The 13,246-nt window shown below is 45.2% G+C and overlaps 1 protein-coding gene across 1 annotated transcript; it reads right to left on the bottom strand.

The window, feature by feature from the left end:
- Positions 1-1,096: 1,096 nt before the first annotated feature.
- Positions 1,097-2,620, bottom strand: LOC310794891 (zinc finger BED domain-containing protein 4-like; the record flags this gene model as incomplete). Its single annotated transcript, XM_083656931.1, has 1 exon — positions 1,097-2,620. The coding sequence occupies one exon, from the start codon at positions 2,618-2,620 to the stop codon at positions 1,097-1,099; it is 1,524 nt and encodes a 507-aa protein (XP_083513057.1).
- Between the last annotated feature and the right edge of the window lie 10,626 nt (positions 2,621-13,246).

Raw genomic sequence — 13,246 nt, forward strand, 5'->3', positions numbered from 1 at the left:
CAGCCATTATTAAACACCAACGAAGAAGAAGGCTACATTAGCTTGTTGTATTTTTTTAGCGCCAGCTCGTGCACATGCTGCCTGCAATTCCCCCAACAGCCACCGGTGTCAGTAATAGTTAGAACTTACAGATAGGACCTTTAAAAACACAAATTGAGATGTGCAGTGTAATAAATATGTCCGGGTGGGACCTTTAGGATTTGTCTGTTTGATTGGCTGTTTGTGTGTCAGTCACTCGTATAACATGTTCCATTATCAAGGGACTTATCAATATATATATTTAACTATGTTCTTATTGTATTGATGAATTGTCTATCGCCATTCGCCGATATATATTGCTATTGATTTATCGCCCAGCCCTAATACAGAGGCATGATACAGTAAGTTGTGGTACAGAGATCACAGTACATCAAGTGGGATGAAACGTCGGTGAATGAATAACTGACAACTTTAAGAGTTAAAATACTGAACTAGTGTGTGAGTCTGATTGAGATGCACAGACAGCTTGTTAACTGTATTCTATTAGATTATATAACTATAATGGATACATGTACATAGTAGAGGTCGACCGATAGTGGAAAAGGCCGATACCGATAGAATAACGATAGTTTGGAGCAGGGAAAAGCCGATAGCCGATTAATCGGCCAATAGCCGATAGCCGATTAAACGGCCGATATCATACCCCCGCGGGGGGAAAAATCGACACAGTTGTAAATGAACAATCTTTTTTATTTATTAGAAAACAACACTGTTGAAATGAACAAATAAAATAAAAAAATCTGGAATCTGGAATCTGGATGAAATAAATACCTAAATAAAATAAATATATAAATTCTCTGTACTCTGTACTGATTGAATATCAAAATCAAAATATTCAATAAATCTGGAACTGAACATAAAACCAACCATAACAAATTAAACAAAATATATAGTAGCCTATCTATGGGAGGCTGGAGCTATTTTAAATTTTTGGCTGGACTGCAACAGCTGGGCCAGACCTGCAAACACAAATGTCCGTCACTGACTGACTGACCGACTGACTGAGTGATGAAGTTACATCTTAGTAACAACAGTTAGTCTTGTTGAGCTATTAAAGTCAGTAATTCCAGTTGAGAAGCTTGATATTATAATGGAGAAAGCAGAGCTTGTCTGCATGCTCTCCAGTAAGGCGGCTCCTCCGCTTGTCGTATATGATCCCGACCTCGCTGAACACTCGCTCACTTGGGACCGTGGACGGTGGCGGACAGAGATATTTTCTGGCCAGTGCAGCAAGTTTTCGAAATCTCTCCTCATTCCTCTTCCACCACTCCAAAGGCTGGGTACTCCTATCAACCACTGGCTCTGTCAGGTAACGCTCCAGCTCATTTTCAAAGCTGGACTGTGGCTGGGGTTCATCAACTGTGTGGTGAGCTGCTCCAAGAAGTTGAGCATACAGACTCTCCAGAAGAGTTGGAGAGGGATTGGTCTGGGCTGGATCCTCTGCTTCACCAGTCACAGTTTCTCCCATGCCTTGTGCTGCTTCTTCTTTCAGCCAATCTTTTGCCTTCTCTGTTGTAGCAGCTGAAGTGAAGGCCTTGCCCTTGTAACGGGGATCAAGAACAGTTGCCAACACCAAACACTTTGTGTCCTCTGCCTTGGAGAATCGCCTGGTCAGGCTGTCAAGCATGGTCTTCCGCAAGGTTTTGATGCCTGCTGAAGATGGTCCCTCCTGTTGCAGCATCAGTTTCAGAACAGATGCACTGGGGATTATGCATGAGGCGGAAGACTCTGAGTCGCTCATTTCCTTTGTCACTTCCTCAAGTGGTTCCAGTGTGTCAATCAGGTTTGACACGATACCCCACTGTGCAGCAGGTAAGGTGCTGATGTGGCCATGGTCACTGGCGTACATATTCAGTGCACGCCGCTGCTCATACATCCTCTGCATCATGTGCAGTGTTGAGTTCCAGCGAGTCTGGACAGCTTGGATGATCTCGTGTGGTGGGAGGCCAAGCTCATTTTGAATTGCTCTCAGCCTTTGTTTGGCCAGTACAGAGTGGCCAAAGTGACCTGCACAGCTCTTCAATGTGGCAATAATGTCCAGCACAGCTCTCTGACTGGAAATACCATCGTTGATTACAAGCTGTAGCGTGTGAGCAGAGCAGCTTACATCTGGAAGCTCAGTTAGCCTCATGCCCCTCACCATGTTGGCTCCACCATCCCTTAGAACAAGAACCACGCGGTCTGCGTTGATTTCCCAGGTTTCCAGCATTCCCAAAAAGGTCTCTTGGATGTACTCTCCTGTATGTGATCCGGTCATAGGCTTGACATTTAACACAACCTGCTTTCTGGTCCAGTCCTTTTGGATGAAATGTCCTGTGAGGCTCATCAGTGATTCAGTCTTGCCTGACCAGCAGTCAGTTGTGAAGGACATGTATGGTGCCTCTTCTGGTGTGATCAGACTCTTCAGCTTTTTCTGAACATTAGCATATGTCTCATCAAGCTTGGTCGTACGGTAGAACTTTTCATCTTTAATTTTGTACCGGGGCTCAGCAAGTCCCATAAGCCGCTGAAAACCACCATCTGAGACCACTGTGAATGGCTGGTTGTCTGTAGCTATCATCTCAATAATGGCCTTGTCCATCTTCTTGGTCCTTGGGTCTGAATCTGACCATTTTGTCTGTTGATCAAATAGTTGAGAGACTGTGGCCTGTGTTGGAGCCTTCTTTTGATTGTCAGCCTTTTTCTTCAAGGCCTCAGAATGGGCCTCTGGATGGCAGTGCTTAAGGTGAGTCCACAAGTTGGAGGTATTTTTTGTTTTGGCTGTTGATGATCCCATACTTATAACCTTATCGCACACTCCACATCTTGCTTTTCCTGGGGCCATTTCCTCATAATAGTCCCATACAGGGACTCTGTTTCCTCCAGCTGCCATCTGTTGAAACAAGAAAATAAAAAAATATATTATATATTAAATATATTAAACTAACATATATGTATGTGTTTCTATATTCACAATTTAACTTAGGCTTTAATATGGGTTGTTTCTTAAGATTGTTGTTCAAATAAAAAAAAACTCAGATCGGCTAAAGTTAAGAAATTATCATTGTCATCATCACAGAAGCTTCCTAATTTAATTTATCAGTCAACATCAGTCACGTGGGGTCACTGGGGACCCAGGAGTAGAAAATAAACAAACTCAGCTGCGTGCAGCATGTAACAGCAAAGAGAATTGAGAATGAGAAGGCAAGAGTATAGTGCCTTTTTGAAAACAGCGCTGCGGCCATTTTGGCCTGAAATACGGCTCCTTGCTGGGGCAGAATGGGCAGAAGCCTAGTCTCCAAAATGGCGGATTAGGTGTGTGCTGTCGCATCTTTACAATAAAAGGTCTTGGTTACAGTAAGCCGCTCCGTTTAGCAAACACAACAAAGGAGAGAGATAACTACTTTTCACACTCTGTTTTGGATTAAGAGATGTCCTGAAGTGTGACGGTGGATTAAAGACTTGATGACAAAACATCGGTTGATTTGGTGGATTATAGTCTTCATGACAGAAAGAACAGGACACCCGATGGATTAACTTTACATGGATGCGAGTTTTACTGCGGAGTGCGACTTTCTGCCTCACTGCATGTAACGTTACACTTTTATCGTCAATGCATTCCTGGGAGTGCTTATTCTTTTCGTGAATGGATTATTTTACGTCGCTGGATTTGGAAGGGAAAGCAAATTGGTGAGTTAAAAGTTTAATGGGTCTTGCTACGGGTCTCACTATTTGCCAGATTGCAATTTTTAGTTGAATCAAATGCATTGCATTCATTGAAGGCTTTTCCATTGAGCGAAGTGCTTGAGGTAAACTTTACGCTCGCCCTCGTCCACAGCAGCATGCTTGCGCTAGTAAAATACAGAGAGTATAACGTTAACGTTAACGCATAACGTAGTCTACATTGAAAAACGTAATTAAAAGTCTGTCTGCAACATTAGTCTCGCAGTGCCAGCCGTAGATGATACCTCCGCCGTTGATGACATGACTAGTGACTAGTGACTAGCTGCGCTCTCTCTCCCCCCTCCACTGCAGTTGCAGCAGCATGCTACGCGGCGCTAGCAAAACACAATCAGACAGCATGGCTGCCTGCGTTCGGTAAAGCGGCTTCTTCAATATGCCATATGATGAACAGCAACCTTATCTTGCCCACAATTTACTAATAAGGCTGTCTTAAAGTTAACTTCATTTAAATATAGGCGAAATTATCTCAGGTACACAACAATGACATTACCTTGACTTCTTGTTTGGAGCCTCCATATGATGTGCGTCCTTGCGTGGCTGGCAGAGGCTGTTCAGGCATCGGCCGCTATCGGAGCTCACATCCGCCGATAACGATAGTTTTTAAAACATGCTATCGGCGCCGATTAATCGGCCAATCCGATTAATCGGTCGACCTCTAGTACATAGCAACGTTTTCTCTAACACACACGTCTCACTGTCAGCTCTTTCACACATGCACCGTATCACAAGCACACACATGCATGTGAACGCACAACTCTATTTCCTCCTCATAAAACACACAGACACACACACACTCACACTACACACACACACACACACTACACACACACCCTTCAGGCTCGCCTACGCGCCACTGAACACACACTCACCCTGCTTTTCATTGGACTTTAATTTCCAGTATTGATCGAGCACATTTCAGCACGCTGCTGCTTCTCTCTATTTTATTATAAGCATGTGGAAAAAGTCAACCAGGCTTTGGAGTAAGTAGGGAAAACCAATCAACATTACCAATAAATGAAAGGCCTTTTCATTGACTTGGCTGCAGTTTTGGTGAGAGTGTTTTAGAGAGGAGGGTTGGAGGAGTCCGCTGTCCTCAAGAATCCTCTTGAGCGCCTCCTCTGGTCGGTCGGGGGGTGCCTGTTCGGGGCCGGCGGAAGGGAACTTTTGGGAATAGCGGGGCATCCTCCCACGTGCTACTGTACGTCCTGCCGGGTGAAGCTCCCCGCTGTCAGGTGAAAAGAAGCGGCTGGCAACTGCGCATGTGTCGGAGGAAGCATGGTGCTACTCTACGGCTCTCCCCAGATCGGCAGAGGGTGGAGCAGCAGGGAGAAATTGGCCAAAAGTACAATTGGCCAACCCAACGGGCATAAAGCCTTTTTGGCGTGGTTTCCTGTAGATTGTCGGAATGACATTCTCGCTCTTATCAAACTTCAGCTCAGTTCTCCCGATAGAGGACAGAGGAGCCTGACATTTTGGCTCATCTCGGAGACATCATGTTCTAAAGGAACGCTTTGGTGGCCCTGGCCACCCGTCTCGCTAAGCCCACTAGTGGGCGATAACGCTAATTGACAGTTGGTTCGTTCCACTGCCTGAGCACAATAGGTCACCTTGCCTTCTGTGAAGGTAAAACGGTAGAAGGACGTAGCCTTGGGACTAGAATGTCCTGTAATGGCAGCCCCTCAGGCAACGGCATTGGCCAGGGATTTCCTTTTCCTTTTTCCACCTTTCCTCTCTCACATTCCTACTCCAGTTTTTTTTTCTTCCCAGGAACACAACAGACTTGTCTTCTCCTTGGACTCAATCCATTCCTTCCTTCCCCCAGCTCCTCTCTCTCTCTCTCTCTCTCTCTCTCTCTCTCTCTCTCTCTCTCTCTCTCTCTCTCCCCTTCTCACATTCCTCCCTTGACCTTCTCGCTTCTCCTTCCTCCTTTCCCCATCTTACCTTCCATCCACCCCTTCCCTGTCTCCCCCTCTCCTCCTCCCTTACAGTCGCATCCCCCTCTTCTTCACCCATCTCCTGATTCCCCCGGCTCCTTGTTAGGGCAGGCTCAGGTGGCTCAGGGAGGCTGAGAGATGGATGATGTGTCGTTCCGGCGTCGACCCCGACGGCGTCCTGGAAGCGCGGCCGGCGTGCCCCCGGTCCTGTCAACGTCCAAACCAAGCTATGTGGTGACAGCTATACACCGTGGTGCCGTTTGGTTGGAACTTGGCGGTGCAGAGCAGTGCTGCTGCCGGAGCCTGCGGGACAGCTCATACAGGGTCTCTGGAAAGTGCATGTGCTTAAAAAAGAGCTTTGAACTTGACCTTTGACATTTAATCTAAATGAGATGGATTAAGGCTTTGCAGCAAATCCAAAAGCTGCACCCACCACATCACATTGCAGATGTATGTTTGTGTTATACCGTGTTCATCTCGACGCAACATGTGGTCTGTTGTACACAGGTTGTCACACCAGATGCGAAAACGTTTCGGTGCCCACTGCACTGCTTACTTTTTCATGAATTCGGGGGGTGTGGGGAAGCCATTGCTTTCAAAATCAATGCTCTCCTTGAGTATTCTGCCTATTTTTGATGCATTTAAAGTAGGGGTCGACCGATTATCGGTTTGGCCGATTATTATGGCCGATATTCAGCATTTTGCCGATTATCTGTATCGGCATTTTCATTGGCTGTTTGCCGATATAATAAATTAATTAAAAAATGCGCTATTGGCTCAGAATGCAGCTCTAACAGCCTGTGTGTTTCTCTGTGTTGCTGCTCTGTGTTGCTGCTGTGCAAATGTCCTGCCCACAGCGCTATCTGATTGGTGAGTATTAGCCTATCAGAGGGCTTCTCAGATGAAATCCGAGCTGCCTTGTGCCTTCATTCAACAGCGTGCCGTGTGGGTCTGTGCAGCGCAGCGGACTGACTGACAGTCCGCAGTCCGCAGCAGGCTGCCAAGCTTGCAATAAAGTGAATAAACATCATAGTTATCTAGGCTGACATTGCATAAACACCACAATCGTCTGATCTATCATTCTTATTAGTAGATGATTCGTATGAAGCGCTCCCTGGCTGCATGGCATGCAGTGCAAATTAAGCGTGGAGATATGGTAGGTTTGATAGAAGCGTGAGTTGAAATCCGCCGAATGCACTTTCTTGCAGTGATAAGTGACCATCTGTCCCGCTTTGTGCAGGACTGCGCCGCATTTTCAACACTTTTCACGCGTCCCGCAAATTGAGACGATGTCCCGCATTTGCGCGAGGCAGAGAGAGAGGGAGAGATAGATAAAGAGAGGGAGAGAGAGAGAGAGAGAGAGAGCACACGGCACACGGCTTGCACAAAGTGGCCTGCTCGTTAACGTCACTTAACCATCTGCAGCTGTGTGAGAGAGAGAGATGAGACTGGGATCACGGCTCTGCTCGTGACACTACTGTCTGCAGCCATGAGTAGGCATGCAAATATAGGCTACTTAACCATAAAATAGGATACCAACAGCATAAAACTCTCCAATGCTGTTTTAGCAGAATTGAAGACAGCCTCAAATATTTCTCAACAGCATCCTGTCTTTGAGATGTAATTTGCAGATATTTAGTCTCTACACTGCTACAAAGGACATTTATAAATTCCATAAGCTGCTCTAATTAATGTTTTGTTCAAATGAACCTGTAATGTAGCCTAGGCTACTACAGTTACAGTATGGTTCTACTTCAGTATAAGATATAGTAGGCTACATTGTTCTACTAGAAAAGTCTGACTAACTTTATATGGTTGGAAACATGTCGTCTTTCATATCTGAACAGAAGCCATGAATCCCATCCCATATCAGCAACCTGTCCTGTTTTATTGGAGCCTACACACTGTAGTCAGTTGTGTTGCTTTCTTACTGTATTTACCGGTTTGATTTGTGGCTGTGTGAACACAAACGAACCAAGGCACAAATGCAACAATTGTATAAATTAAGCCCCTGAATCCAACCAAAGCCAAACGACCTAGAGGTGTGAATACACCCTTGTCTCCACAGTTGATGTTCCCAACTCCACTAGAGTGAGCATACACATGGAAATGGGAACAGGTTATAGGTTGTGACACACACACACACACACACACACACACACAGATCAACACTTTAATGTGAATATTTTCAATTAATATTGCAGTTAGATAAACTGAGGAAAATGCATTTCCACAACGAGTTGTGTTATTTAAAATTTTGACACCAAGATTTTTATTTTTACTGCAAATGTATATCGGTTCCAAATATCGGCTATCGGTCATTTTGATTACCAATAATCGATATCGGTATCGGCCCTGAAAAACTGATATCGGTCGACCCCTAATTTAAAGTGATAGATTGAAAGCCCCTCATGTAAAAGTTTTTAAGAGGAGCAACTTCGACTTTATAATTTAGATTGTCAAAGTCAAACCTCTTCCTCGGCCTGAATCAATTCCACTATTTTTTTTTACCCACCTCAATATTTTATAAAGCGCCTTGATACACACACAAATAAAATCAATGTTCCATTTTCCACTGAAGTGCTTTTGGAGAGGTGCATTTTACTGCTAATTAGCAGCGGCAAAGGAAGAGAACAAAGTTTGAGAAGTGGAGAAGAAAAAAAAACACACATTGCCAAGTCCACTTCTAGAATGATGATGTTCAGCCTCCCTGGAAAGCGCCGGCTCTAAACAGCTATTGATTTGCTAATTGCCTTCACTTTCAATTCCATTGTTCCTTAAGGTGGTATTTAACCTCAGTGACATGGTGTATTTACTGAGAGAGAGAGAGGAAAAACACTAACATCTTATAGCCTCCGAGCAGGGTGTTTCACTCCACAGGCAAGACCGCAGTGCATTCTCCACTGTACCTCATTTGTTTTAAACTAGACTAGAAACGATGCGCATTGTCCATCTCTTACAATTTTAAGAAATGAGCACACACAGTGTGAAACACCCTGATACAAACAAAAATCCAATACGAATAAAATAATTTTATACTTCTTTCTTTACACCTGATCGCGTAATTTATATTATGCAATTTATAATCATGGAACTAAACTGGCAGTCTAAAAAATGAGTAAAAAACCATTTGTATTTGCTGTGTGGGATGTGAGAACATAAAACGCTGAATATCTCAAATTAGCTCTGAACAGAGACGGCACATTAGAGCTCCCACTGATGTGAATTCATGGTGTCCCACGATCAAATGAAGATTGATCTCATTACAACAACTCATTTAGAGGCTAAGACTTAATCAATAGTAACTGTTTAGTACAAGGCTTTGATTAGCCTCTGGCCAGTTCACTGCCTTGTCCAGCAACTCATCATGTGTGGTCCTCTTGTCCATCAACTCATCATGTTTGCTCCTCTTGTCCAGCAACTCATCATGTGTGGTCCTCTTGTCCATCAACTCATCATGTTTGGTCCTCTTGTCCAGAAACTCATCATGTTTGGTCCTCTTGTCCAGCAACTCATCATGTTTGGTCCTCTTGTCCAGAAACTCATCATGTTTGGTCCTCTTGCCCAGCAACTCATCATGTGTGGTCCTCTTGTCCAGCAACTCATCATGTGTGGTCCTCTTGTCCAGCAACTCATCATGTGTGGTCCTCTTGTCCAGCAACTCATCATGTGTGGTCCTCTTGTCCAGCAACTCATCATGTGTGGTCCTCTTGTCCAGCAACTCATCATGTTTGGTCCTCTTGTCCAGAAACTCATCATGTTTGGTCCTCTTGCCCAGCAACTCATCATGTGTGGTCCTCTTGTCCAGCAACTCATCATGTGTGGTCCTCTTGTCCAGCAACTCATCATGTGTGGTCCTCTTGTCCAGCAACTCATCATGTTTGCTCCTCTTGTCCAGAAACTCATCATGTTTGGTCCTCTTGTCCAGCAACTCATCATGTTTGGTCCTCTTGTCCAGCAACTCATCATGTTTGGTCCTCTTGTCCAGCAACTCATCATGTTTGCTCCTCTTGTCCAGAAACTCATCATGTTTGGTCCTCTTGTCCAGCAACTCATCATGTTTGGTCCTCTTGTCCAGCAACTCATCATGTTTGGTCCTCTTGTCCAGCAACTCATCATGTTTGCTCCTCTTGTCCAGCAACTCATCATGTGTGGTCCTCTTGTCCAGCAACTCATCATGTTTGCTCCTCTTGTCCAGCAACTCATCATGTTTGGTCCTCTTGTCCAGCAACTCATCATGTTTGGTCCTCTTGTCCAGCAACTCATCATGTTTGGTCCTCTTGTCCAGCAACTCATCATGTTTGGTCCTCTTGTCCAGCAACTCATCATGTTTGGTCCTCTTGTTCCGTCGTGCACTTTGCACTTATGTGAAATTTGCGAGCATTACCAGGCAGAATATGAAGACCTGCTGATGATGCCAATTTGACTAGTTTGGCTCTACTTAGATATTTGATCTGATATATTTAAACTATCTTTTATATATTGTTTTCATCCTGTAGTATCGGCCGCAAAGGATCATGGGTAGGCTAGGAATGGGAATCGCCGACCCTTCCATCACAAGTCTGCATTTCCAGGTTTTGCTGCAAAAAAATTTTTGCGGCTCCAATAGTATCATGTCTCCATAGGTTGAGGGCACGTCTCGTCATAGACGCTGGTTTAGCTGGCTCAGCCTGGTTGGGGGCGGGGTCAGGGTGGGGTAAATCCCCCCGTTCTATCCATTCAGCAAAGTTCGAATTTATCTGATAGCCCAGCCCAGGCAGACATGATCGGGGATTTAACCACCTCAGTAAACGCACATCTGAGCAGACGTCTTGTGTTCTGCTCTAGAACCCCCAAACATGTAGTTTAGAGCCGCAGCACCGTCTTTTGGTGAGTCAGCCCATGAGATATATCGGCGGTTTTACCCCACTCACGCGCCAGCCGTTTAACATTTTGTGGGCGTTCCTAGACATGCGGACTGTCTATCGAGACACTGCATGAAATAGGCCACGGCCATCACGGGGGAAAGCTCTCCGTTCACTTCCACACACCAGCATCATATTCCTTGAATTAAACACAGCTAAAAGCTGCTGTGTGGTGGGCTGCGCAGACAACAAATGTAAAAAATCGCCAGTTATTTTGTACTCTCCCGAGCAAAACGAGGAAGCCGTTGAGAAGAAAAATGTGGATCTACCTGTCAATGAAGTAAGTTGGAGTGTTCATCTTCCGTATATAAGATCTTTGTGTGCAACACGTGACATAGGAGAACACCAGGATTGGGGGGAGTTTCAGGAAGCAGAAAGTCAGCAGACAAACGTTGTGATCAGCTCACGTCTCGTTCGCAGTTCAAATTAATAAAGTAAACACACACAACGTCTCATTATTTGACACTAGCCAGTTCCTCCTAGATATCTGCAAAACTATCTGTATCTGACAAGAGTTCGTTTGTTCGCCTGGTTAGCCACGGTTTGTTTTGCTAGAAGTTGGCACAATAGTTGGTCCTTTGTGTTTTCCCCCGTGTTGGGCGTGGTTTCTGAATGATGACGCGTTCCGCAGTGTCTCTATAGGATCATGTGATAATGTCCATAAATTTACAGGATTAGACCAATTTAGAGAGAGAGTGGCGTCAGCGGAGGACCAAACTGCGTGACTCATTAGCCAATGAACAACCAGGAAGGGTCTCGCGCTACTTTTGCATGCTAAAATAAAGCTGATAATGTACAATTTGATAAAAATAAATAAAAGTACATCACAAACTGGCCATTTAGCTGCAACTCGACAGTGCTGCTTAATCCAGGACTTTACTTCCTGGAACTCTTGAGAGTAAAAAACTGGTCCATTGGAGTGAATGGAGATGTCGTGACTCTTCTATATACACGGCTCTGTACAGGATGAAGGTATAGGTGCACTTCGACCCCAGCAGCCCAGCAGGTTGGTCCGGTGCTGCAGGAGAGGGCAAGTCTTAGAAGAGAGACTTTGGATAGAATCCAAAAATACTGTAGCACACGGATCAAGTGTAGAAACTCTTTTTTATTGAACTAACGTTTGGACGCAGGGTGCGTCTTCATCAGAGTCCTGAATAACAACGACATTTTGTCTTTTAAATAACCTCCCAATAATGAAGACTGACCCAGCCCAGGCTGGAGGAAGAGGGAGGAGGTGACAAGCAGACACAATTACATCATTGCAAAGCCAAAGCCATAGAGACACTGCGTAACGCGTCATCATTCAGAAGCCACGCCCAAGACGGGGGAAAACAGAAACCCCCCCTCCACTCCTGGCGTTCTCCTATGTCACGTGCATGGTTGCGTGTTGCACAAAAAGATCGTATATACGGAAGATGAACACTCCAACTTACTTCCTTGACAGCTAGATCCACATTTTTCTTCTCGCCAATTCTCAATGGCTTCCTTGTTTGCTCAGGAGTACAAAAAAACTTTAACTGGCGATTTTTTACATTTGTTGTCTGCGCAGCCCCACCACACAACAGCTTTTAGCTATGTTTAATTCAAGGAAAATGACGCTGGTGTGTGGAAATGAACGGAGCTTTTCCCCCGTGATGGGCGTGACCTATTTCATGCAGCGTCTCTATGTTTAAAAGTTACAAAATACAGAAGGTTTCTACACTTGATCCATGTGCTACAGTAAGCATCTCCTCCAATGTCCCCACATCGTGTGTGTGTGTGTGTGTTGGGGGGGGGGGGGGGGTAGTGTTCGTGGGATAATTCAGAGGGACTGACATCAGAAGCTTGACATTTACCAGTGATGTTTTAGGTTTCTGAAATCAAATTCGTACGTAGCTGCTGGAAATATCGGCATTTTGGCCAACGTGAATAAGAAAAATACATCACAAAACAACAAAAGGGATCCAGCTACATCGCTCATAGCTGTTTCATTTGAAAGCATAACAGTGTTTTTCCACTGCATTTCAATACGCTGAAATCACTTTTTTTTTTTTTAAGCTGCAGCTAAAACACAGTGGAGGCCCAGTCTGCCATTCTGCCTCATGGCTCGCCTCATGGCTCGCCATAAGCAGGGTAAAGACCCTGGAGGATACCCTGTTGATCTCTAACCCTGGCTATTCCAGACAGAACTCCACCCCCCCAACACCCCACCACCGGCATTCAACTGGAAACCTCAATGCACCAGTGTAATTATGGCCAAACAAATCCCCTACGTACTGTATACAGCAGCCTATCTGGGAGGCAGGCCACCACACCTCCACAATAAGACGCAATCAAGCACACACACACGCACGCACACACACACGCACGCACGCACGCACACGCACGCACGCACACACGCGCAGACACGTGCACGCGCACATGTAAGCAAGCATCCATAAACGCAGATATGCACACACACACACACACACACGTGTGCGCGCACATGTAAGCAAGCATCCATAAACGCAGATATGCACACACACACACACACACACACTAGAGATGCGCGGATGAGCTTTTATGCCATCCTAATCCACGTGTATGCATGAACCGTCCGCCCGCCATAAATCCGCGCAAATTATTTCATACTATTTATAGATCCGCGCCCACCATGCACCCGACGCT

Source organism: Poromitra crassiceps (assembly GCF_964638095.1).
Source record: "Poromitra crassiceps genome assembly, chromosome: 20".
NCBI classification, from domain to species: Eukaryota; Metazoa; Chordata; class Actinopteri; order Beryciformes; family Melamphaidae; genus Poromitra; species Poromitra crassiceps.